Source organism: Leptomonas pyrrhocoris, assembly GCF_001293395.1.
Source record: "Leptomonas pyrrhocoris isolate H10 chromosome Unknown, whole genome shotgun sequence".
In the NCBI taxonomy this organism is placed as follows: Eukaryota; Euglenozoa; class Kinetoplastea; order Trypanosomatida; family Trypanosomatidae; genus Leptomonas; species Leptomonas pyrrhocoris.
Window position 1 is genome coordinate 512,840 of NW_015438377.1, and position 24,231 is coordinate 537,070.

General features: G+C 57.9%; 11 protein-coding genes across 17 annotated transcripts in view; all 11 read left to right on the plus strand.

The window, feature by feature from the left end:
- ABB37_08013 (hypothetical protein) overlaps nt 1-2,093 on the plus strand; it is a gene marked incomplete at its 3' end in the record, with an annotated part of 4,248 nt that extends 2,155 nt beyond the window's left edge. For both annotated transcript variants that reach the window (XM_015806849.1, XM_015806850.1), the window contains exon 1: nt 1-2,093. This exon is cut by the window's left edge. In XM_015806849.1, the coding sequence (XP_015654720.1) occupies nt 219-2,093 (1,875 nt within the window). In that variant the 5' untranslated portion in view covers nt 1-218.
- A 2,165-nt stretch (nt 2,094-4,258) lies between these two features.
- ABB37_08014 (hypothetical protein) lies at nt 4,259-5,028 on the plus strand (the record flags this gene model as incomplete). The annotated part of the gene is made up of 1 exon (XM_015806851.1): nt 4,259-5,028. The coding sequence occupies exon 1, from the start codon at nt 4,303-4,305 to the stop codon at nt 5,026-5,028; it is 726 nt and encodes a 241-aa protein (XP_015654722.1). The 5' UTR covers nt 4,259-4,302.
- Nucleotides 5,029-5,443: 415 nt separating this feature from the next.
- ABB37_08015 (hypothetical protein) lies at nt 5,444-6,421 on the plus strand (the record flags this gene model as incomplete). 3 transcript variants are annotated; one of them, XM_015806852.1, is made up of 1 exon in its annotated part: nt 5,444-6,421. In XM_015806852.1, exon 1 carries the CDS (start codon nt 5,537-5,539, stop codon nt 6,419-6,421), a length of 885 nt encoding a protein of 294 aa, XP_015654723.1. In that variant the 5' UTR covers nt 5,444-5,536. The 3 variants fall into 3 exon arrangements, with proteins under 3 accessions (XP_015654723.1, XP_015654724.1, XP_015654725.1); XM_015806853.1 differs by having other exon boundaries at nt 5,450-6,421; XM_015806854.1 differs by having other exon boundaries at nt 5,457-6,421.
- A 773-nt stretch (nt 6,422-7,194) lies between these two features.
- Nucleotides 7,195-7,731, plus strand: ABB37_08016 (hypothetical protein; the record flags this gene model as incomplete). Its single annotated transcript, XM_015806855.1, has 1 exon — nt 7,195-7,731. The coding sequence occupies one exon, from the start codon at nt 7,195-7,197 to the stop codon at nt 7,729-7,731; it is 537 nt and encodes a 178-aa protein (XP_015654726.1).
- Nucleotides 7,732-9,123: 1,392 nt separating this feature from the next.
- On the plus strand, nt 9,124-10,610 carry ABB37_08017 (hypothetical protein; the record flags this gene model as incomplete). Its single annotated transcript, XM_015806856.1, has 1 exon — nt 9,124-10,610. Exon 1 carries the CDS (start codon nt 10,002-10,004, stop codon nt 10,608-10,610), a length of 609 nt encoding a protein of 202 aa, XP_015654727.1. The 5' UTR covers nt 9,124-10,001.
- Nucleotides 10,611-11,229: 619 nt separating this feature from the next.
- Nucleotides 11,230-13,004, plus strand: ABB37_08018 (putative L-gulonolactone oxidase; the record flags this gene model as incomplete). 2 transcript variants are annotated; one of them, XM_015806857.1, is made up of 1 exon in its annotated part: nt 11,230-13,004. In XM_015806857.1, exon 1 carries the CDS (start codon nt 11,403-11,405, stop codon nt 13,002-13,004), a length of 1,602 nt encoding a protein of 533 aa, XP_015654728.1. In that variant the 5' UTR covers nt 11,230-11,402. The 2 variants fall into 2 exon arrangements, with proteins under 2 accessions (XP_015654728.1, XP_015654729.1); XM_015806858.1 differs by having other exon boundaries at nt 11,240-13,004.
- Nucleotides 13,005-14,183: 1,179 nt separating this feature from the next.
- Nucleotides 14,184-16,994, plus strand: ABB37_08019 (hypothetical protein; the record flags this gene model as incomplete). Its single annotated transcript, XM_015806859.1, has 1 exon — nt 14,184-16,994. Exon 1 carries the CDS (start codon nt 14,403-14,405, stop codon nt 16,992-16,994), a length of 2,592 nt encoding a protein of 863 aa, XP_015654730.1. The 5' UTR covers nt 14,184-14,402.
- A 657-nt stretch (nt 16,995-17,651) lies between these two features.
- ABB37_08020 (hypothetical protein) lies at nt 17,652-18,119 on the plus strand (the record flags this gene model as incomplete). The annotated part of the gene is made up of 1 exon (XM_015806860.1): nt 17,652-18,119. Exon 1 carries the CDS (start codon nt 17,715-17,717, stop codon nt 18,117-18,119), a length of 405 nt encoding a protein of 134 aa, XP_015654731.1. The 5' UTR covers nt 17,652-17,714.
- Nucleotides 18,120-18,549: 430 nt separating this feature from the next.
- Nucleotides 18,550-20,862, plus strand: ABB37_08021 (hypothetical protein; the record flags this gene model as incomplete). Of its 2 annotated transcripts, none has more annotated exons than XM_015806861.1 (1): nt 18,550-20,862. In XM_015806861.1, exon 1 carries the CDS (start codon nt 18,619-18,621, stop codon nt 20,860-20,862), a length of 2,244 nt encoding a protein of 747 aa, XP_015654732.1. In that variant the 5' UTR covers nt 18,550-18,618. The 2 variants fall into 2 exon arrangements, with proteins under 2 accessions (XP_015654732.1, XP_015654733.1); XM_015806862.1 differs by having other exon boundaries at nt 18,557-20,862.
- Nucleotides 20,863-21,513: 651 nt separating this feature from the next.
- ABB37_08022 (putative myo-inositol-1(or 4)-monophosphatase 1) lies at nt 21,514-22,456 on the plus strand (the record flags this gene model as incomplete). 2 transcript variants are annotated; one of them, XM_015806863.1, is made up of 1 exon in its annotated part: nt 21,514-22,456. In XM_015806863.1, exon 1 carries the CDS (start codon nt 21,584-21,586, stop codon nt 22,454-22,456), a length of 873 nt encoding a protein of 290 aa, XP_015654734.1. In that variant the 5' UTR covers nt 21,514-21,583. The 2 variants fall into 2 exon arrangements, with proteins under 2 accessions (XP_015654734.1, XP_015654735.1); XM_015806864.1 differs by having other exon boundaries at nt 21,519-22,456.
- Nucleotides 22,457-23,016: 560 nt separating this feature from the next.
- Nucleotides 23,017-23,951, plus strand: ABB37_08023 (putative mitochondrial otubain, putative,otubain cysteine peptidase, Clan CA, family C65; the record flags this gene model as incomplete). Its single annotated transcript, XM_015806865.1, has 1 exon — nt 23,017-23,951. The coding sequence occupies exon 1, from the start codon at nt 23,133-23,135 to the stop codon at nt 23,949-23,951; it is 819 nt and encodes a 272-aa protein (XP_015654736.1). The 5' UTR covers nt 23,017-23,132.
- Nucleotides 23,952-24,231: the final 280 nt, after the last annotated feature.

A 24,231-nucleotide genomic window follows, 5' to 3' on the forward strand; every position in this document is an offset into this window, starting at 1 on the left:
CGCGATATATATATATATATATATATATATATATATATATTCCGTTGTGCCTCGTTGGATTTCTCGGTAGCTTTCGCTTCAGTTTTTGTGGCTGCGTGCCTCCTCGCTGCGTCTTTTCGCCTCTATTCTTTCTTCGGTATTTTACTGTCGTTTCGCAGCGCTGCCTTTTTTATTCTTTTCTTAGTGAAGCCGCACAGACCGAAAATAAATCGACGGGGATGCAGCCTTCCAGCTCCTCTTCGCGCGGTGGCAGCCGCGCCGGCTCCGTCATGTACGCCCACTCCCCCTACGTCTACCGCACCACCGTCGAGGAGGCACCCGTCAGCCCGATGAGCGACCCCGGCCACGGCGACCCGTCCGCGGTGCCCTCCTACCACAGCCCCGGCTCGCTGAGCCATAGCCTCGGCAACGTCGACAACAGCAGCCTCGGCGGCCTCAATCGGAGCAACGGGAACAGTGCGGCGCCACAGGCGGAGACGCACTCGCAACCGATCCAGGTCGGGTCGGCGCCCAACGTGCTGCCGCGTTATCGCCGAGGCGTGCAGAGCCCCATGACACGCGCGGGCAACGAGAGCGGCAGCCGCGGCGGGTTCCCCAGCTCCCCGTCCGGCAGCCTGCCCCCGCGATCTCCTTTCATGGCGCACGACGACGGCAGCAGCGCCTTCGCCGGTGGTGAGTCGGCGCCGGTGCGTGGACCGAATAACCCGTATAGAATGCCGTCCGGCACCGGCCTCTCCGCTCCGCAGTACTCGATGCCGCTCTCCGGCAGCTACCGTAGCGGCAGTACTACGAACGGCGGCGGCGGCGGCAGCGGCACGCAGTCCCCCGCACCGCACCACGCACGCCAGCCCAGCAACAACGGTGCACCGATCAGCTCACCGTTTGGCGCGCCGCCGAATGCAACGACGACGGCGGCACCGGCCTACGGCTGCAGCAGCAGCGCCGCCAACAACAATAGCAGCCTCGCCGCGACGAGCAACGGTTACACACCGACCGGCTTCTCAATGCCGCCGGTGATGCTCGCGGCAGGCAACGGCAGCTACCACGGCTCCCTGACAGGTCGGGCCGGCTCGCTGTCCGGCAGCTACGCCAATCATCGCTCGAGTCATCCGTCGTCGCCGCTGGTGGGGTCGAGCGGGCGGCCTACGATGGGCAACGCAGGTCACTCCCGCGGCGAACCGATCTCCCCCACCCACCCCTTTAGCAGCGGCTCCTACGGTGGCAAGGTCAACGCGGACGGTGCGGCGTACAGCCCTAACAACAACTCGCGCGACAGCAGCAGCGCTCCCCCGCCGGCCTTTGCCACCGCGGTGCAGCAGTCGCAGCAGCAACAGCAAGGGGGCGGCTTTGCGGTCGGCAGCTTCCCCGGCCGACGTGCGGCACCGCCGAGCCACCCTTCTTCCCCCTTCTCGAACCACACGAACTTCAGCAGCAGCGGCGCGGGGGCGGAGCCATTGCTGATGAGCGGGTCCTACGGCACCAATGCGAAGACGGTGAGCACTATGGCGGACGACACGATATCCTCATCGAGCAAGTCGGGCAGCAGCGCGAGCAGCATCCGTGACGACCTGCCTCTCTGCCCCAATGATGACGCGTGCACTGCTATTAATGACCGCAAGCATCAGAAGAAGTACGCACACACCTGCCGCCTGTTTCCATGCTACCACGGCCACGTTACTCGACATGCGAAGCTGTTCCGACACGCGCCAGGGCAGATTTCGCTACCGGAAGGGCTGTCGGCGGGGGCGAAGGTGTCGACGCATGCGCTAGCGAGTGTGAACTTCAACACCATCAGCCCCGAGGCCCCGAATGCCTACCGCATTTACGTCTCCCACGGCGACAAGAGCTACGAGATCTTCGGTGACTGGGCGTCGGTCAAGGTGCACACCTTCAAGCGCTACTTACACCAGGTGTATCACATCCCCCCCGGCTCGCAGATCTTGTCGGTGATAAAGACTGGGAAGGTGATGGACGACGACATCAACACCGTCAAGTGCTACGGAATCGAGGAGGACTCCGTCATAATGCTGCGAAGCGACATCGAGGACGCGCCGGCGCCTGGCAAGCTGCGTATTCCGTTAGACGATTTGTAGGTCCTTCCCCCCCTCTTCTGTGCGTGTTCCGCGTACGACGGTGGCGCATTAATGAAAGCTGCTGTTACTGTTTTTTTTTTTTTGCAATACCGAATGCGCTGCGTCAGCACAACGCCTCTCTCCCCCAAAATAAAATTTGGTACTTTCTCGCTGTGCCTTCTTCATCTTTAAAAACCACAGAAAACGTTAGCCTTTATCTTCACAGCGTGACGCTGATGCGAAAGCCGTTGGCTCCGTTGTTCGGACATAATTTATTTTTTCTTGAAGTGGACGAGGTTACCTCCCCAAACAAAATCGGAGAAGAGGAATCGTTTGCGGGATATCGTACGTCGGTAGTAAACAGCGGGGCGCTGTTGACTGTCCTTCTGTTTCCTTTTCCTTCTTTTTTAGTTATGCATTCGATCCCGTTAAGCGAGGTGCAGTGATAGTTGGTGTCACAGCAGCAGTGACAGAAATACAGGAGAAAGGAAGAAACAAGCCATAAAAGATTTATCAAACGTTCTAGCTTCTTTGTTCCCTTTAGCATATTTTCTTTCTCCCCTTACATTCTGTGATCAGGGTACCTGCGTGTCCCCATCGCCCTCCTTTTTGTTTTTTTCTTTTCGCAGCTGTGTTCTTTACTGTCTCCGGAATTATTGGAATGACTTCGCCGCAGCCGCGTTGGGCCTGTCATTGCCCCGACTAGGTGTTATTTTCCTGTGTATGAGTATGAGTGTGTGTGTGTGCTTTCTTTTCGTTTACCTCGTTTTTCTTTCTTCTGCTTCATTCCTTTTTTTAAAAACGAAAACTTATCTGTCTCCTCTCTTTCCGTATCTGCGTTGGTGTTGAGGCGTTTGCAGCTGTTGCTTGGACGCCTGCTTTCGCGTGTTTTTGTAGTTTTTCTCTCCTTTGTGAAGCGACCGCGCCCAGCACTCGCGCTGCTTTCCTTTCTCTCTTCCTTCGTTCTGCTGTTTCTCCTTTGTTCTCGTCGTTAGTGGCTTTTTTTCCCTTTGGTGTTGCTGTGCGGCGCTGACGGATTTATATTTTGGTGTTAGTCTTCTCGGATTCTGTTTTCCCCTGAACGGGGCGACGTGATTTGACCTCTTTTACTTTGTAGTTGGTTTCTTCCGTGTTTGAGGCGCCAGTTGGGCGGTGTGATGCTGATGTGGTGGTTGCGGCGCACCGCACCGACGCTCCGACGTGACGTGATGCGCAGGGTTCCGCAAACGAGGAGTATTCTCAGTAGCACATTTGGAAGGAGATAGGGATCCTGTTGCTTTCAACAGCTGCACCTCCGCACGCGTACAAGTTTTTTTTTCTCCCTTTATTGTTCGTTACCGCATGTGCTTCAATGTCGGGGCGACGTACGCCCTCTTCCATCGGTGCTACGCATAACGCTGCCTCCGCCATTTGCATCGAGTGCGAGGCGAAGAAGGACAGAGAAAGATGGAAGTGAAATGCGCTGCGTTGTGTCGCCCTACCAGATGGACGGAGCTTGACGTGCGTGCTGTGAAGACTATTTTCTATTCTGCGCTGAGGCCTTTCAAAGGCGGGGTTTTCTTTTCCTTTGTCTTGACCATTTTGGTGTTGCGGACACTGCAAAGGGCAGCGTATTGCGTAAATTCAGTAGTTGTGAACAGCGAAGATACATAAACGGTCTGCAACACCGGCGACGGTTTCTCCACGCTGGTACGGTGTATTGCCGGTACTTACTCCACCGTGCGCGTTTCTTTTTGTAACTAATAAGATTTAATGCATCCAAAGAAAGGGAAAAGAAGGACTGAACGCGACAAAGAAAGTAGTACGAAGTGAACTGTTAATAGTGCTTGTACTTCAGGGCCAGCTGCTGTGCTTCCCGTGCGATGCCCCACTCCGTTGCGTGGAGCGCAGAACTCGCATTGTCTCGCTTGCAGGGCAAAACCAATGAGGTGTGTATGCGCGATATATATATGATGGTGGTTGAAGGAAATATCGACTGTGTCAACGGCTTTGTTTTGCTCGCCCGTTCGGGCCACATTCTTTGAGATTCAAAGTGTGCTGTTTGAAGGTCCGCACACGGCTCCGCAAGCCTGCGCAACGCGTCGGTGTTGGTTGTTGTCGCGTTCGTTGGTGTGTCTGCTTCTAACGGAGTGTACAAAGCGTGCTTTTCTCCTCTCCTCTCTCTCTTCTCTACGGGTTTTCTGCGAAGCAGCCCGTCCATTTTCATTACAACGGAGGTCCATTTCAACCTATGATGGGACTCAGCGGGGTATGGCGGTGGCTGCGCGGGGAGCCTTCCATCCCTGGCGTGGTGTACAGCGAGGACATGACGGACCTTGCTGCGAGTCTGGAGCAGCAGCTCCGCACTCCATGGGTCGGCAACTTGCGAAATGTGCGGATGGAGACGGCACCGGCCCTGATTGTGCGCACGAGCAGCCCGCAGGAGTCGAAGCCCGGCCCGGAGACGGAGCCCTACACCTTCTGGGAGCGTGTTGGCCTCGTTCCTGTGCACCCCTCGCGTGTGCGGGCACGGCAGTACTACCACCCCATCACCGACTTTGCCCTCTACGACTACGACGAGATTTCGCCCGAGGAGAAGGAGCTGACGGCGAAGTGGATGGCGAAGGTGATGGAGTTCAACGGGGCCACCCCGGCGGGTATTCTGTGTGCGGCCGGCTGCGTCGTGCTGCCTCTGCACACCGTCTACCGCATGCCGCTGCTGGTCGCGGCGGGCATCACGGGCGTGGCGGTGGAGGTGACGCGGGCGTACTTGGCCGCCTCCCAACAGCGTCAGGACCTGGATGACTATCTGCTCTCCAAGGAGATTTGGTACATCAAAAACGTGGAGACGTATCAGCTGGGGCTGCCCCGCATTCCGCGTGGCCGTGAGCGGGAGTATCAGCAGTACGTGGACGGCGCCGTGTCAGGCCAAACGCAGGAGCTGCCCGAAGCGCTGGCTCGTGGGCTGCGCGTGTAGCACCTGGCTTGATGACGGTGCTCGCTAAGGAGGAGGAGAATGGACGTTTCCAGTTTTTGAGATGCGCGTGTGTCTGCTATGCCGTGAGCTGCTGATGTGGGTGTTGTTTCAATGGGTCGTGCTTCACAGACGTGTAAATCACAAAGGAGGAGTTTTAAAATGCTGCCGGGATGACACCTTCCTCTCTGTGTCGCATTACAAAGGTCTTTTCTTTGGGGATGGGAGAAGTAATGCGCCCGCCATAGATTGTGCCTCCCGCTCTCCCCCTTCCCCCTCTCTTAGGACGGAGCAGCGCCGCAAGTCAGATGCATCACGTCTTCCTTCGATCGTCGTCACCAACACCTCTCGCGTTGACTCCTTTTTGTGTTTTTTTCTCCTTTCGAATTCGCGGATGTGCCGATGAATGGCCATTGACAGCGCCAGTCTCGAGGAGAGGCGAAGAGCACCGCTTTCTGCTGTTTCCCACGCTGTTCCGAGTGTCCTTGTACATCTCGCCAAGAGAAAAAGAATGGATGCCTCCTCCCCTCTCCGCGCTACGTACACCCTACGTGCAGAGAAGTTGCGGTCACTCACGACCTGCGACACGGCTCTGTCCACCTCACCGCAGCCAGCTGTTATTGCGATTTGCGGCAGCTTCAACCCGATCCACAACGCCCACTTTAAGCTCTACCGCGCGGCAAAGACGGCCCTCGAGGCACACGGCACGTACACCGTACTGGGTGGCTTCTTCTCTCCGGTGAGCGACGCGTATGGCAAATCGGGCCTGAAGAGCGCTGCCCAGCGAGTGCGCATCGCTGACGACGCGGTGCGCGACCACGCCGAGCTGAATGTGGACGCGTGGGAGTGTCTGCAGCCCACCTACACCCGTACCCTTTACGTGCTGCAGCAGCTGGAGATGCACGTGAATGCGTGGTACGCCCAACACGAGGCCAACGCGGTGGCCCAACTGACGGCGCACGGTCGCCGCGTGCGCGTCGTGTTTGTCTGCGGTGCGGATTTGTTTTCTTCATTTTGGCGGCCCGGCTGCTGGCCGCTGGGTTTGCTAAAGCAGCTGTTGGATGCCTTTCCACTGGTCGTCGTCTACCGCGACTCGGAGGGCGAGGTGAGGTGCGCGGAGGACTTTGAGCGTGTGTGCCGCACCGCACCGGTCCTCACCGAAACGGCGGCGGATGGCACCACGGCGGAGCTGAACATCGGCGCCTACAAGTTCACCTTTGCGCAGTTTGAACAGCCGGACAGCACTTCATCAACAGCCGTGCGAGAAGTCGCGGCGGCGATGGCGAAGGCGAGGTCCGGCGATGCGGCTGCTTTGGATAAGTTACGCGGCGAGCTGGCGTCCATGGTGCCTGCGAATGCCGTCTCTTCGATTGAGGAGTGCTATGGTGGTGGCTGAAGTGGCAGAGGAAGGGCAAACCACCTTTTGCTTGAGAGAGATAGAGACACAGGAAGGGAATGGAGAGGGCTGCTCGCGCATTGCCCGCACGAGTTCCTTCATCATCGCATTGCTCCTGCGAAGTGGTCCGCTTTTGCGGAGGCCGCTTTCAATATGCTTGCGGTGGCGCACTTGCGCAGTTCAGCGGTAAGCGAGGAATATGCGAAACAAGCAAACCACCAAAAATATCGAGTCTGGGAGAGTCCATGCACTCCACAGCAAAGTAGTAATAATAATAATAAGAACTGCAACGTCAAAACACACATGCTGCGCTAACGTGGCACCTGCGGAGTCCACCCCGCATTGCCTTACAACACCAGAAAGGAAATGAAAATGATGCTTTCTCACACGCCTGTTTGTCACGACGCATTCATGTTTTGTTCTATTCCATTCTTTTTCTGTTCTGGTCTTCGCCTGTACGCTTCGTAATCCAAATGAAAGATAAACCCCTCGCTGCACTTGAGAGTGCTTTCTACTTCCTTGAGCCTTATTTCTGTTCCCTTCAGCGCTTTCACAAGTACCACCGCTGCTTGTGCGCTGTGCCTAGCAGGCGTAGGTGAAATCGGCTGACGTTTTGCGGTACAAGGGCAGGAATGGACGTAAGTGACTCCAGTTGCAGCGGCGTGGAGAAGAACGTCTCTTCTCTCGGCTCCTCCGAGATGTCGTCTTCGGCGAGGTCGATACGAGGTTCTACAGCACCAGCATTGGGACGCAGACATTATCTGCGCAGGGTGATGCGCACGGCCTGGCAGGAGGCCACCGAGGAGCAGGCGCGACACCACCACGTTCTCTCCCTCGCCTTTCTGTTAGTCGTGGTGTGCTTCCTCATGGTGTGGTGCTTGGACATCTCTTCTCAGAGCGTAATGAATCGCGTCTTCACGAGTCCGCAGGCACGTTGGTATCACACGCCGTCGAGCACAGCCTCTCCCTCCGCTGTAAACACCGTGGAAGGCAACCTGGACGGTGTCGCGGCGGATGCGAAGAACAGCGTGAAGGAGTTTTTTGCCCTGGCAGGCAATTTCATGTCCCCACAACCGCAGCGCTACACGCGGGACGAGGTCGCACAGCATCGCACCGCCGACGACTTGTGGATAGTGATCGACGGCAACGTGCTGGACGTGAGTTTGTTTATCCATCAGCACCCCGGCGGCCTGGTGCTGCTGGACGGTGCGGGTGGGCAGGACATGGCGACGGTGTTCGCCCGCTTCCACCACCCGTCGTCGGTGCGTCTCTTCGCCAACTTTTGCATCGGCCACGTGGTCGGAGCGTAGTGCCATCGAATTAGTATTATTTTCGTTGGCTCGTCCATTTAAGTGCGTGGAAGATTCGGTGGCCTGCGGCTGTTATTATTTATTGTTGCTTACGGTGTCTGACGTGTTGGTGCCAACAGACGGCGCTCACGTTTTTCTTCCTTTTCTCTTTTCATTGGCTTCTTTTTTTAGGGAGAAGGCAATCCTCGTTGAATGTGTAATTAACTACTGACGATGCTCACAGGGGTTTCTTCCTCCCGTTCCTTTCCTTGCCTCCCCTGCGCCGTGTGCCGTTCTGCCAGGCGACAACAGCAGCCGCTCTGATTCTGTCAACTGCGGACGGGGTTTTCTAGTTTCCGAAATCAATTTAGTGTGTTTATTTACCTCCTCGTTTTCCGTCGTCGCGGACGCTTCTCCGGACGAAAATAATAAAACGAATCATAATTGGAGCAGGGCAGCCAGCATCGTTGCTTGTGTGCGTCTCAAACGTCTGTTCTCTGCACTTTTCATAGTAGCGAATAGATTTCACTTGCGTTCTTTCTTTCCCTTTACAACTGCTGTGCCGTTTGGTGGGAAGCGAAGACAGACTTCCTTTGTTGTGTGCTGCGTCGAGGTCGGCGCTGGTAGCGGAGCCCAGCTGCGACGTCGATCCAAACACATGTTGAACTCTATCCTTTTTTTTTCCTTTATCGAGAAGGACGGACTGCACTGGTTCGTGTACGTGCATGGGTCTCCCCTCTCTTCGTCGCTGCCGTGCGTGCGTTGTTTAGCCGCTTGCAGTGCTGCTCTTCTGCTATGGTGCTGGGGGTAGGGCGGTGCCATGGCGCCGTCGTGCTTGCATTCAAATCTGTTTTCCGGCCTGTGCTGTCTGCACACCAGGGTTTTTTTTTGCAGCTCTCTTTGAGCTATATATATATATTTCTGCTCAAGTAGATTATCATGCTTTCTCTTTTAAGCTTCTTTCTGCTTTGCGCTTCAGGGCTGACTAAGAAACGAAGTAGCGTACCCCGTCTTGCTCAGAGAAGCGTAGGTGTTTGCCATTGCAAAAGTAAAAGGCCGCTCTGCCGACGTCAAAGCTACGTTGTGATGGGCTGGCGTAGTAATGCGTTCTACGTGTGCACCCGCACGCACCCAACAAAGGTCTTCAGGAGTTGTGCTACCTCCTCAGGTGCACTTATCGTGTGGCTGAGGTTCTAATAGTAGTTTTTTTCTTCTTACCAGACCTGATGTTGCATCGGGGTTGTGGTTGGTTGGTGTGTGTGTGTGTAACTCAGATCCGTCCTTCATCTGTGCATTGAAGGTGCCCTCCCCCCCCCTTGAGGGACAGTAATGGGCTCAACAGCTGCTGGACTAGCGCTCTCTTGCTTCTCTCCCCCTCCCTATTTCATCTCTGCTGTATCGCGACACCCGAGCAGGTGTGTTCTTACCTCACTGTGCTACCAAAGCGAAACAGCAGCATCGATTTGTGTCCCTTTTTTTTGTTCCTCCTTCGACCTTCGGGGTGATTGTTTGCTGTGTGCTGCTGTTGAGTCCTGCCGGTCCGACACACAACGCCACAGACGGTGGAGTAGTTCACCTTGCACGAACTCGATATACGTATGTCGTTGCCTTTAGCGTCAAAACATAGGTAGATAGCAATAAGAGCCGACGTCACACACGTACTGGCACAGGCAAACGCACAAGCTTCTTGTATTGCGAGAGAAAACATCTCCTTTTTTTCCTTTTGACAGCTCGCGCTCCTCGGTCGTGCTGCCGTCACCGTATTCTTCAACGCTTACCTGCGTAGCCAGCCCCCTCTCCGATTCACCTTGTGGCGGACTATTTGATGGAAATTGTGCCTTTTTTAAAGTTGTTTTTACTCCCTTTTTTACACTGACATTTTTTTCCGATTCATCACGAATCGGCCACGTACTTAAACTTCGTCGTGGTATGCTTCAGCCGTCCTATTTATCGTTGATGCGTCAGCATTCCACTGATCTTTCAAATAGCTTCTCGGCGGCAACGGTGGTTGTGGCTCGCTTTTCTTTTCCCTTTTTCTTTTAACGGTTTCTGTACCGGTCTTTCGGTGGGTTTACGCATGCGATGTGCGTATGAAGGTTTGTAAGGGTCGCTTTGCATGCCTGTGCTTCTGCTATCGCTAATAGAGAGAGAGAGAGAAAACACCGGTCAGCCGTTTCCGCGTCTCACGAGGGCCAGCTTGAGTTGAACGGCATCGCCTCCGCCTCACTCTTCTCCTCCGATCGAAAGTCGTGCGAGTAACAGCGCACGTGGCGGCGTTTCTTTAAAGCAACATGTCTGCTTCAAGTACCGATAAGGTCGAGCACGCCAATCCGCCCATCATCGATACGCCTGCAGCTCCGCCGGTGCCACGGTTCCGCCGAAGGCGTGACGTCTCGACGAGCACGCTGTGCTGCACGGTGCTGATCCTCCTGTGTAGCGTCGCTCTCGTGCTTTACTTCGACGTCTGCTGCTTCGGGGTGAAAGCGCGCGACGTCATCTGGACTCGCCTCTCCACGGACGTCAGAAGCAGCGCCGCCTTGTCACCTACGACCACGCTGCCAAACCTTTCCTCACGGGAGAACAACTCACGCGATGTGGCGGCGGACGCCAAGAACATTGTAGAGGAGTTTTGGGACTTGGCAGGCAATTTCTTGTGCCCACAACCGCAGCGCTACACGCGGGACGAGGTCGCACAGCATCGCACCGCCGACGACTTGTGGATAGTGATCGACGGCAACGTGCTGGACGTGAGTTTGTTTATCCATCAGCACCCCGGCGGCCTGGTGCTGCTGGACGGTGCGGGTGGGCAGGACATGGCGACGGTGTTCGCCCGCTTCCACCACCCGTCGTCGGTGCGTCTCTTCGCCAACTTTTGCATCGGCCGCGTGGAGGAAAAGTGACGCTGGCACAGCTGAAAGAAAAGGATAGGCGGCTGCCGAGTGCGGTAAGAGTGAGATGCAGGTGCGTGTTTTCTCCTTCCTTTTTCATGCTGGCCCGAGGCTGCAACGCAAATCGTTAGTCGCCGTTTTTTACGTGCCTCCTGTTTTCCCTTTAACATTGCTTTCGTCTTTCTCCTGCGCTGCGGACGTCGCTTTGATTGCCGCATGAAAGCCTCTCAAGTGCGTGGGTGTAACCGTAAAGGCCATTGCCTGTGCGTGCAGGAGAAGGCAGTGCTACGAGAGCGGAGGTGAACAGGGCTTGTCAGCGCCGTGGCCACGACATGCCTTATCTTTCATTTTTTCTCCTCCGGGAAGCGTTGGCCGCACCGTGCCCTCCACTGCTTCGAAAAAAGCACATTCTGTGTTGTTCGCAGCAAACCCTGACAAGTTCCGTGGCTGAACCCGGCCGATGTGAGAACCTACACGTGCCCCGTGCGTGGTGGGGCTCACTTCCGTTTCGCGTTTCTCACATGCCCCGTCTCAGCCGCTGCGCTTCTCTCGTACCGGCAGACGCACCGTCTGTGCCTTCCTCATTAAACCTTTCGCCCTCCGCACCATTTCCTTCTTTCCTTTCCACCGCAGTGCTCACCAGCGCCGATCGGCACCGCCTCGATAGTTTGCTCCCGTTTCGCTTCCATTATTGTTTTTTACAGTTCACGACCATCCCCCGATATACCGCTACACGCAGTTCATTTTTCAATCCCCGCACAACCACCTAAACGCTTCGTTTCTCCCAAATTTCTTTTTTTCACCATGTCCAGCCAGTGGACCAACATGGCGCAGATCGGCGTCTGCATCCCCGCCCATCATCACTACCCGACATCTGCCGCGGAGGTGCAGCAGGTGATCGCCTTTGTGCGGGCGTGCAACGGGAAGTGCCGCGTCGCCGGTGCCGGCAAGAGCCCCAACAGCTCCACCTTCACCAACGACCATCTCCTTCACATGAACCGCATGAACAAAATTGTGTCCATTGACGCCGCCACCCGCCTCCTCACCTGCGAGGCGGGGGTGCTGATGGAGGATGTGATGAACGCGCTGGACCGACACGGCCTGATGCTCCGCTGTGTCCCTTCGTACGTGCAGACCACCGTGGGCGGCTGCATCGCCACGGCGACACACAGCAGCGGCATCACCTGCCGCTCCCTGTCTGACTACGTGCGGGCGCTGAAGGTCGTCGACGGCCGCGGTGAGCTGCACACCTTCGCGGCGGAGAAAAACGCAAAGGAGTTGCGCCTCGCCGCGTGCCACCTCGGGGCGCTGGGTGTCGTGACGGAGATTACGCTGGAGGTGCAGCCGCGGGTGCAGTGGAGGCTCGCGAGCAACCCCCTCTCGATGGCCGACGCAACCGACGCGGCGCTCGTCGCGAGAAAGGTGCGGGAGAACGAGTACTACCGTTGGTGGTGGGTGCCCCACACGGAGGGCTGCTACGAGTCCTGCGGCAACCCCGACGGCGAGGCGACGGACCGGCCGGCTGCGATTTCAACTGCGATGGAGAAAGCAGCGGCAGAGGAAAAGGAGGCGGACCCGCCAACGCGCGTCACGCCGAAGCGTCCGTTGAAGTATGAGGAGGCACCGGTAGGGGGCGGACTTCGCGCGCAGCACCCCGACGTCTCCAAGCCGAGGATCGCTGCGGTCGATGCCAGCCCTGCCGCTGCCGAAAGCGACAACCGCCGCAGCAGCTCTGTTTTGGACCCAGCGGTGGCGACCGTGTCGGCGTTGACGAATTGGGTAACGAACGAGCTGATCCGGCATCAGTTGGTGGAGTGGAGTCTTTGGGTGGCCTGCCGCTACCCTTCTCTGCAGCCGCACATCAACCGCACCTATCAGAAGATGTTCTACACCACGCCGGCAGTGCAGCGGGGGTCGGCGCTGCAGTGCTTCACCTTTGACTGCCTCTTCCGGCAGTGGGCAAACGAATGGGCCATCGATGCCAGCCGCGCCGTCGAGGCGTTCCAGAAGTTGCGTGCCATGATTGAGCGGGAGAAGATGCTGCTTCACTTCCCTGTGGAGTTCCGCTTTACGGCCGCGGACGACTCGGACATGTCGCCCGCCGTCGGTCGCCCCACGTGTTGGATCGGCGTCGTGATGTACCGCCCGCGCGGGCAGGAGGCGCGTGACACCCGCCGCGTCTACGACGGCTTCAACAAACTGATGGAGGAGATGGAGGGGCGGCCGCACTGGGCCAAGTACTACGACTGGGGCCATCGCGAGATGTCCGCGGCGTACGGCAGCCACTGGGACCGCTTCTTGGAGCTGCGTCGCAAGATGGACCCCGACAGCCTATTTGTGAATGAGTGGTTCAGCCATTTGATGTCGCCGGACCGCGTGAACAGCACGGATTTCAAGGGAAACTGATGTCGCGGGGCGGGTACACATTGTGCAGAGAGCCGCGCACCGTGCTTGGAGGCGGAAACGGAAGCAAACCACCGTCATCTCCCACTGCCTGACCAGCTTAAGGGAAGCACAACAGCCGTAGCCTTTACGGTGCTGCTGCCGTCGTGGCCATCCCATCCAACTTCTCCTTGGGACATCTCCTCCGCGGAATGCGGTGCGTGCGCTTCTGTGTTTGTCTCGCTCTGCCGTGTGCTGCGTACGTCGCTGTTTCGTTCCCGCGGCTGCAGCGTGTGTCTCTCCTTCCGTATTTTACTACTAGTTTCAAGTGTTTCCGCCAGCCGCACTAGCAGTGCGTGCCCCCGAAGCGGCGCTCTGCGGGCCGCCTTGTCTAACTACGTTGTCGCATCCTTCAATGCGTGTGTTGACCACTATCGCCCTCCCAGCGCGGCAGACGGCAAGATTAGGCGAAGGCGGTGACAGTGTTGGCTGCAGGACTGCCATTCCCCTGTCTTTATCGATCGCTGTGCGTTAGCCTTCTTTTTTCTGTTTTACAGATTCTATCGCAAAGGATTATACAAGAAAGGCCGCGCTCGATGACGGCTTTGCTGCACCTTCGTGTTTTTGCTGCCGGAATATCCTTCCTGCGTTTTCACACATACACACATCTCTCTCTATAAACCAATATTTACTCTCAGTGCCCTACGTACCCACGGCGCCCGTTGCTACCAACGATCCAAGCAACCGCATTTAATAATAATAATAATAATAGTAGCGCTTCTCCATTCGTGCAATCGCACAGATGACAAAGAAGAAAAGGAAACCACAATATATAGTAAGCACGAGTTCAACTGCCGCGCAAGTATTCCCGCTCGAACTCAATAGAGTGCGTGTGACGTCAGACACGCCGCCCCCATGGCACGTATTGCGAGGGGCTGGGGGACTATGCTCAACGAAGCGTTCGCTACACGGTTGCAAATAACCGATTAAAGGTATGAGGATTCTCCTTTCATCATGAGCGTGTGGCGCACTCCATTTCACATGACGTTTCAGGAGATGCACGTGTGATGGACACCGCCTCTTTCCTCCGTTTCCACCCTCCCTTGTTGTGTGCTGATGTTCACGGGAACTCTCCTCTACCCTTCTGTCTTCTTTCCACCATCTCTCTTCGTCTGACGCGTGTGCTTCATCCGTGTCGGTTACAGCTCGGTTTGCGCTTCCCCTACACGCATTGATAGCTGCAGCGCACGCGAATCTTCTGTTTTTTTCTTCCTCTTTTCCCTTTCTTGTTGCTGCCTGTGCGTCCGTGTGCGCGACAAACGGGAGGCTGCTTCAAACATCGTTTCGAGCCTGTCATTGGATAATTTTGTGTTGGACTGCGTATACAGCCCACCCACGCCGCAGGTACTTCACTGAGCAGACATGACGGAGCCGGCGTTCCGCGGCACGTTGCTGCTGCTGCAGAACCGCACCCGGCGCGACCCCGAGTCCTACCGTGATGAATTCCTCGCCCAACTCGATCACTTCCGCGCCTCCAGCGCCACCGTGCTCGCCCAGCGCACCCTCAACCCCCAGTTCACTGCCGTGCTGAACTACGTCTGTCACGTCAGCCACTGCTTCCCAGCGGAGTCGGTGGTGACGGTGAACATAGTGCTGGAGCTGCTGCGTGCGTCGAAGGGCAACGGGCTGCCGGGCGACCTCCGCCTGGCCCTCGTGAAGTGTCTCCTTCTGCTCCGTGCGAAGGACCTCGTCTCCACGGATCAAACCTTTCCCCTCTTCTTCGAGCTGCTGCAGGAGCGCGACAAGACGCTGCGCAAGCTCATTCTCACGCACTTGGTGAGTGACATTCGCAAGGTGAACATGCCCGGTGCGAAGAACGGTGCGCTGATCAACAAGAAGGCGCAGAGCTTTCTCTTCTCCGTCATGGCGGAGGATGACCCGGTGCAGGCGCGCTGCGCGGAGATGGTGATGATTGACCTCTACCGCCGCCGTGTGTGGAGTGACGAGCGCACCGTCGAGGTGCTCACACGGGCGTGCTTCTCGCGGCACACCACCATCCTCCGCACCGCCCTGCGCTTCTTCCTGCTGCAGATGCCGAAGATCACTTCCGTGGACGACGACGATGACGAGGAGGAGCAGGACCCCGGCCGGACCATTTCCAAGCTGAAGCAGAAGATGAAGATTGTGAAGAAGACGGGGAAGCGCGAGCGCGTGCTGAAGCGTGGCGTGCGGGAAGCCAAGCGAAAGTACAACCGGCAGGAACGCGAGGAGGAGCTTTATGCAAAGCAGCACGTCGACCCGATCCGACTGCTGCGTGACCCCCAGCAGTTCGTGGAGCGTCTGCTGGCCAAGCTGCAGAAGACGTCGGAGAGGTTTGAGGTGCGACTGCTGTACCTCAACGTCATCGCTCGTACCGTGTCTGAGCACGAGGTCATCCACCTGCCCTTGTACGGTTTCCTGGAGCGGTACATGGAGCCGTCGCAGCTGCATTCAACCCAGCTCCTCGCCCTCTCCGCCATGTGTGTCCACAAAATGGTGCCACCCGACGTGTTGGAGCCGCTGCTGCGCACCATCGCCAACCACTTCGTGTCCGACCGCTCGTCCCCTGACGCCATCACCGTCGGCATCAACACCATTCGTGAGATCTGCAAGCGCCAGCCGCTGGCAATGAACGCAGACCTGCTGAAGGACCTCGCTGAGTACAAGACGCAGCGCGGCGACAAGGGCGTGATGATGGCGGCTCGCGCGTTGATTCAACTCTATCGCGACGTCTACCCGGAGTTGCTGCCAACGAAGCTGCGCGGCAGCAAGGCCGGGGCAGCGGACATGACGAAGAAGCCCGTCTACGGTGCCGTGCACGTGTACTCGGACATCCCCGGGCTGGAGCTGCTCTATCAGAACAGCGCCAGCGACAAGGAGGACGAGGAGGGAAGCCGGGGCCCTTCCTCTGCCTCCTCCTCCGATGACGACTCCTCGAGTGACAGCAGCGGGGAGTGGGTGACCGACTCGGACAGCGAGATCGAACCCGGTGACGTGGAGGGTGACTTCGTCGATGCCTCGGACGCCAGCAGCGAGGAGGACGAGGATGCGTGTCCGCAGCTAGTGCCGGTGCACAAGCAGGGCCGCTCTGCGTCGACGACGGAGGACGACGCCGGCGAGGCGGAGAAGGAGGCGGCGGCCCGCAAGCGTCAGCGGGTGGACGAGCCGACGGAGGCGCAGGAAGAAGACGCGGGGGAAGAAGACGCGGAGGAAGACGAGGCGGAGGAAGAAGAGGCCGAGGAAGACGACGAGGATGCATTTGGGTGGGAGGAGGTTTCCGCGGACGACGAGGAGGGAGAAGACGAGGAAGAGGCTTCTGAAAGTGGTGGGGAAGAGGAGGAGGGGGAAGAGGAGGGACCCTTCTCCCTTTCGAAGGCGCTCGTCAACGCATCAGGCGATGAAAACGGCTGGTTCGAAGATGTCACCGACGGCTCCAGCAGCGCGGCCTCGCTCGCCAACGCCTCTTCACGCCGCCAGTCCTCTGTGACCAGCTCCAAGGCCTCCAAGGCCTCTGTTTCCTCCTCACGCATGCTGACCGACAGCGACTTCGAGAAGATCCGCCAACTGCAGGCCCAACACGGCAGCCACCAGTCTCTCCGCGGCAAGCTGAAGGAACGCGACGCGCGGGCTAAGAAGAAGTACGACCTGATCCACGGCGTCAGCGGCGATCTGGACGCCCACGACATTGAACACTTCACGGAGCGGAAGCGCGAGACGGACAAGCAGGCCAAGATTGAACAGGCCCAAGAGCTGCGCAAGGCCACCTCGAAGTTTGATCTGCGACGCAAGAAGAAGAGCAAGCTAAATTCAACACACGGCGAGCACTCGAAGCGTGGTAAGCTATTCCAGATGACGAAGCGGTCGCAGCGCGTGGCGACGAAGTTGAAGAGCTCTGTGGCTGATCGTGCGACGCGTGCGAAGGAGATGAAGAAGAAGGACATCAAATTCCGTATCAAGCGTGGCTGGAAAGCATAATACGGTGCCTTTCTCTTTGTGGGTTGTAAATCACCGGCTTCGAGTAATCGAGGTGCTCTGAATGATTGTGTATGTGTGTGAAGACGTGCCGTGCACCACACAAGTGCTTTTACCATACTTTTTTCTATGACAGTTTCTCCTCTTAAATGCCATTAATACTACGCTTAATTGTCCTCCACGCACAAGCAAACAGCTCTCACTGAAGCCGTCATAAATAACGTGTAATCAGCGTTTGTCAGCGAATCACCAAGCATCGAAAGCAATGAAAAAAGAGAAGAAAACCCCCGCACCACCGTGCGCGCTAAAGCGAAACGAGTAGCTGCGCGCTGTCTTGCTTCTCCGTGCTCTACTCACGCAAGGTGCCGGACACAGAAACAAACAGCAACAGAGGAGAGCACCGCCGAAGGTTTGCTTCGGCGTGACCATCGACCACTGCGGAAGTACAGAGGACGAGGGAAACACGGATGCGCTACGGTTTTGGTGAAAGGATTGCGCTCCGCCGCGTCGATTGTCCCTTGTTTATTGCTGCATGTCGACGACAGCCGCATCGACACTGACCTTCCGCCGCTGTGTCCTCTGCCGATCAAGCCTCTCCTTCCTACTACTACTCCCCTCCACTTCTTCTCCTCTCGAGGTTCATGCTTGATGCCGTTGCAAAGGTGGCGGATTTTTCCTTTCAAGCGCTCCATCATCGCACGTCACACCCCATCCCCCAGTGCGATGTCGCTTCAGGCTTTCTTTGATTTCTCGAGCAGCGTGGTGGACCCGAAATATGTGGGGCTGACGCCTTTCTTTGCGCCAAGGCAAGAGCGCCTGGACACACGCCCACCCGCCATCCTCGCCTCCATGTACGAGTACACGATGTGCACGAAGCGGGCGCTCAACACACGTATCATCGGCTTTGCGGAACCGACGCTGCAGCAGTGCATCGAGGCCTTCTCACGCAACGTAAAGGCCAGCGCCATGATTGGGGATGCGGAGGCGCAGGCGGCTGTGCTGAGGCAGCGACGGGGTGTAGTGGATCCCTACGCACTGCCCTGGGCCCCAAAGCCGGAGTACGTGGAGTGGCTGCGTGGACAAGGGCGTCTGGATGATTCAACGCAAGGCAACAACGAAGGGAGGTGAAAGTGAAGGGTGTTTATGTCGCCGTCGTTGTTGATGCTGATGGCGGTGCACTTGTTGGGTTTGTTTTGGTGGAATTGCTGAGAACGGATATTTTTTAGTTGCTACTCTTCACACACACACACACACACACACGCAAACGGCCGTAACATTAAGTCCAACGAAGAAGACGGAGAACGTCAGCTCTCGTCTTTCTGCCATTCCGAAGCTGCCACGAAACAGAAGAGCAAGTCCGGGTCTCTATGAATGCGGAGCCCCGCGTTACTCTTCGTCCGAAGTGCGGCATCGTCGGCACCACTCGACGCTTTCCCTCTGCCCTCGCTGTTTTTTTTAAGCAATTTATTTACTCCTCTTCTTCTCTGTCTTGCTGCATCAAAATCCAAACACACACACATACACATGCGTACATCCCCACCCACGCACACACTGCTGGAGGGTGAAGCAACACACGGAGGACTCCACAACACACTTTATCTCCTTCCTCTCGCGCTCCTCCACATTCATGGCAGAAAGCGACCGACCGCGACAGGAGATCAACGTCTCCTTTGCTGCCCTCAGCGGCAACTCCGTTGGCGCCTCCGTTGCCCAGCCGTACGGCAACACCTCGCGCATGGACTGGTCTACCTCCATCGGCTACATGGACGGACGCAGCGGTCGCAGCGGTGGCGGTGGCAGTCGCAGTCGCAGCCAGGCCTCCGTGCGTGCCGACAGCTTCCGCCGCAGCGAGGGCCGTCGCATGAGTCAAGACACACGCCGCTACATGCAGGCCGCCGCCGCCAGCACGCAGACTACCGTGCAGCAGCTCCTCGCACGGCTGCAGTCCTATCAGACCTTTCAGCCCTTCTTGTCGCATCAGGTGCCGTACACGTCTGCAGGGGACGAAGGACAGAGCCGTGCGGCGAGCGTCGCCATGTCAGCCCGACAGCGCTCCACCGACCGCGCCTTCAGCGCCTCACAGCTGTGGCAGGTGATGAACGGCCTGCTCGACACCTCAGTCGCCCACCTGCTCCAGCACAACGCGGAGGGTCACTTCATCGCCACGCTGCAGTCCACGCTCGGGCTGGAGCTGTCGTCACCCGTGCCGAAGGGGCGCACTGTAATCGAGAGTCGTGTCCCGGGAGCGACTGCGATGGGGAGCGACACATCGACCAGCGCAGCGGCACTGTCGACTTCGCAGCGGCAGCTCTCCGCCGCGTCCTCGCTTGTCACCCGCCCCACCACCGCCGCATGGCCGGGCGACTCGAACTTGCTGGTGGATCGGTGGGCCGCAGAACACCCGGCCGCGACGGCAGCCGACATCGCCACGCAGCGCGACACTTGGAGTGCCTTCGAGGAGCAGCGCCGCCGTGACAACCGTGCTTTTTACCTACGAGCAATGCAGAGGCAGCTGGATGCCCTGCAGGCGGAGGAGAGCGGCGCCAGCAGCACCAGCGTCTCGTCCGCGGGGGCGCATTCGAGCGACGGCCGAAGTCGTTCTTCTGGCTGCGGGCTCCCTTTCGCGCGAGATCAAAGCAGCTTCCCGCACACGGCCCGACCGTTTGAGGCAGCCCGCGGAGGAGCAACGGAACTCGAGGCACGTTTCGCAATTTCGGAGGAGGAGTTGGCGAAGGAGGCAGACCGTCAGCGCGCACTGTGGATCTCTTTTCAGGAGGAGCCGCCTGCGACGGCGGCGGCAAACGGCAGGGTCGCGTCCCAAGCCCCTCCGGACGCCCCGCGTATCGTCGCGGATTACCTGGAGAGTGCCGACCTGCACAGCTGGCTGCAGTCGTCGTGGCCGCACCGCACGCACCGCCACGAGAGCGCTGCGTTGCAGATTCAGTGCGCCTATCGCGCCTACCATGCACGCTGCGCCGTACGGCTCATGCGCTACACACGTCGGCAGGTCTTTGTCGTCGGCCTCGCAGCTGAGAAGGAAGCCCGCCGTGTGTGGGACATGGCGCTGCAGGTGCAGGCGGACGCGAGCAAGGCTGTCAACGGCAGCTGCGACGGCACCATGCGCGCGCTGCAGTTCTTCCTAGACAAAATTAACGCCGTCGTGGCGAAGAGGCGGGCACGCAAGTTGGTCCGGCAGGAGCAGGACGCGAAGATATGCGAGTACGCGGCGGCCAGCATCCAGCGGGTTTACCGTGGCCACCGTGCGCGGGTGCGCGTGGAGGAGCTGCGGCACCCGGAGATCGTCGCGGCGCGGCAGCGGGCGGTGGCAGAAAAGAGCGCCACCGTCATTCAGACGAGCTGGCGGCGGCACCGGGAGGAGCTGAGGTGGCACCGACAGCTGCGGGCCGCCTGCACGCTGCAGCGCGCGCATCGCTGCCACGCGGCGCGTCGACTACTGGCCGAGCGTCGGCAGCTGTACGCCGTGGCGGAGGTGTCGTCGCTGAGGTGCTTTGCGGTGCGTCGCATCGAGCTGTGGTACGCGCGGCACCTCGCGCAGCGCAACGCCTTCGCGGCGGCACATCCGTTTGAGACGCTCATCCTCCAGCGTGTGGGCCGCGGCTACCTGGACCGCAGGCGTCTCGGCGTCGAGCTGCGCATTGCGGCATTGCGTGGTGTCGCAGCTCTCGTGGAGCGCAGACGGCGGATGGTGTTGGACGCGCGTGCGGCGGTGGGAGTGAAGACGGCACTGGCGGAGGATCGGCAGACGCAGCAGCACGCCGTCCTGTGCGAGGATGCGGCAATCACGATCCAACGCGCCTGGCGTAGTCGGGCCGCGGTGGCGCCGTCGCCCGATCAACGAGAGGAGTTGTGACGAGCGAAGAGGGCCGACGGATGCCGTGGTCCGGTACGGTTCTTCTTTTCCTTCTGTGCTCAACTGATAGGCCGACGGATGTCTATCTATCTAACTATCTATATATGTTCCCTTTATGTGAATGAGTTTCTGTTTCCAATGTTTAGCGTACTCACGTTCCTCTTCCTTTTTTCTTCCTTCAACGATGTACGATGCGTCAAAGCATCAACGTGGAGGGGCCACGGCGTTGCGCATGCGGCCTTCTTCAGCTTCTTCTTTTTCTCCCCCGTGATGGTGCTTTTGGGTCTGTGTGCCGGCGCGACGCTGTTTAGTATTATGGTTATTTCCGCCTGGAAGCTGGACGCCATAAATTCGATGGAACGATGGGAGGAAGTAGACGCAGCGCTTTCTATCTCGATGCGGTGCCGTGCGAAACCCGCCGCCTCCACTCCTATCCCCTCCCCAAACAGGATGACCACCTTAGCTGCAGCCCCCCAAACGGCGGTAAGAGCAAGAGTGACGAGTTGTATGCTCGACGGAGCAGTGATGGTTGAGGCCGCTCAGTAAACGTTCCATCATGGCACCGGCGCTATGGCACGCGCTTTAGCGGCTCTCATGTTTCACTCCTCTTCGCCTGTTCCGCATCATCAATATTTGTTGGGTCATATGAGCAGCGTAGTCTGTAGAAACCACAGGTCTTCAAAAAGAAAAAAAGGAAAAGAGACAACAAAAAAACACCAAAATGGCACAGACGACGTTGGCGGATGAAGAGCTCGACTTTGCCATGGAGCTGGCGCTGCGGGCGGCCCACGCAGCCGCCACCATCATCAACCACTCCATGGACGAGCGTGCGTCGAATGCGCTCGACATTCAAACGAAGAGCAGCAGCATCGACCTCGTTACGCAGTACGACAGGCAGTGCGAGGAGGAGGTGCTGCGCATCTTGCGCTCCGGTACGCCGACGTACGCGATCGTGAGTGAGGAGTCGCACAGCACCGCCACGCTGGGCGACGGCCCGACGTGGATCGTGGACCCGATCGATGGCACCACCAGCTTTGTTCACGGCATGTACGACTGCTGTGTGTCGATTGCGCTGGCGGTGAAGAAGGAGGCGGTGCTCGGCGTCGTGAACGCACCACGCCTGCAGGAGGTGTTTACGGCGATCAAGGGCCGCGGTGCGTACTGCAATGGGCAGCGCCTCCACGTCTCGTCGCGGGCCTCCTTGCATGAGTGCATCGTCTTCATGCACATCAGCTACAACCGCAGCGAGGCGGCGGTGAAGGCTGTCGTCGGGATGCAGTCGGAGCTCGCCAAGTACCCCGTACACTCCATCCGCAACAACGGCGCGTGCGCGCTGGACATGTGCTCCGTCGCGGCTGGGCGGGCGGACGCGTATTGGGAGGTCGGTGTGCAAGCGTGGGACATGGCCGCCGGCGCAATCATGATTCGCGAGGCCGGCGGTGTGGTGCACGACATCGAAGACGCGGATACGTTCGATCTTATGCGGCACGGCATGTGCTGCGGCTGCTCCAAGGAGATCACAAAGCATGGCATCGAGCTGGCGAAGAAGTACGACTATCGCAAAGCCATCTTAAACCTCCCGTCGCAGATGTGAGACTATGTTGGAAATCTCGCTGAAAACGGTAAAACAAAGCCAAACGTGCACCGCCAGTAAAACATCTGTTGATGTGCTTCGTCGTGTACCGCCTACATCGTTACCCCCTCCTTTTTTTTCCCTTGCTTTTCTCTCTCGGTGTCGTCTGACAAACGGACCCAACGATGAAGGGAAGGAATCGTCGAGCGGTTTTTCGTTGTCACGGCAGCCGACCTGCGCTCCGTTACCTGGTTGTTCCATCCATATCGAACGCTCTTCTTTTACGGCTCCGGAAGAGAGAGAAGGATCCGCGTTGAGGCGTTCTCAGCGTAAAATCTCTTTGCCTCCTGCGTTGTTTCGCTGGCTGTGTGCCGCCGACCGAGGAGTTGCGGTGTGGCTCCTTCGAAGTGCAGCGAACGTGAAGGCGGCTCGTCAAAGGGTCTACAGAGCAGAAGACGCCCGATCTGAAACCGTCGCGGTGTCCTTGATGCTGACTGCCTGAGGTGTTCTCACGGATGTCGAGCTCTTCCACTACGTGCCTCCCTTCTTCATCGCCTTCTCTCTCACCTCGCGCTCCACGAAGCAACTCCGTTGTCGCTTGCCAAAGCGCACCGACGCAGTCCCGTGCCGCACCATTCATCCCATTCGGAAAACAAACATCAAACAGCACACCGCCATACAAAACAGGACAATACTAATGGAAGACAACGCCAAGAGTCCCACGGCAATGGCGGAAGCGTGTGAGGCTCAACTGGCTGACATTCGCGAAGAGGTACGGCGGGACCCGCTGCTTTCCGTGCCGCTACCGCTCGACAAGCACTCCCGACTCGTGCAGGAGGTGAAGGGGGACGAGGCCTACATGACGCAGTCCCTGTCCCTCTTCGGTGCTTCAGCGACATCCACGAAGCAATACAACTTTACAAGAATCCGCTACGCGCGTCGCGACGGCAACTGCTTCTACCGATGCGCCGGCTTTCGACTGTGCGAGCTCATTGTCCAGCATCCTGAAAAGGCTCCAGATTTTGTTGCAAGACTGAAGAGCTTAGAGCCGCTGCTGACTGCGATGTTTGGGGACTTCGTCTCCGACTTTACGGAGGTGCTGATGGAGGTGATACAGGGTGTTGTCTCTGGAAAGGTCACCACGACGGCGCAGGTCTACCAGCGATACACCTCCGACGATGGGGCCTACCTGATTGTGGCGCTGCGCTACATCGTCTCTGCGTACCTGCAGGAACACGAGGATGACTACCTGCCGTTTGTAGAAGGACTGGGCTACGGCACCGTGAAGGCCTACTGCAACATGGAGGTGGAGGCGGTCGACCACGAGAGCGACAACGTGCAGCTGGCTGCATTTGCGAAAGTGCTGGATGTGTGCTTGATGGTGTACGGGCTGGACCGCAACGCCGGGGCTAACGTGACCGAGTACTCCTTCAACGACGAGAATAACGCGGATGGCCATCGCGTGACGATTGAGCTGCTGTACATGCCGGGGCACTACAACCTCCTCGAGAGGTGAGCGGGGAGGGGTATCTTTGGTTCTTTATTATCTTCTTTTGCTGACTTGGCTTCCGTTGCGCTTCGCGAAGAAGGAAAGGATTGGGGAGGTGGGGGGGGGGGTTCAAGTAAGATGCGACACGAGCAGCAACAACGAAGAGCTGCTAAGGTGTTCGCATTTTAGAAAGGCTGAGTAAAGGAACAGCGGTGTGTGATGAAAGAACGTTTTCGCAACGGCAGTCGTTGTCATCCACCGGGGGAGGGGGTCTTCGCTATATATATATATATATATATATATATAT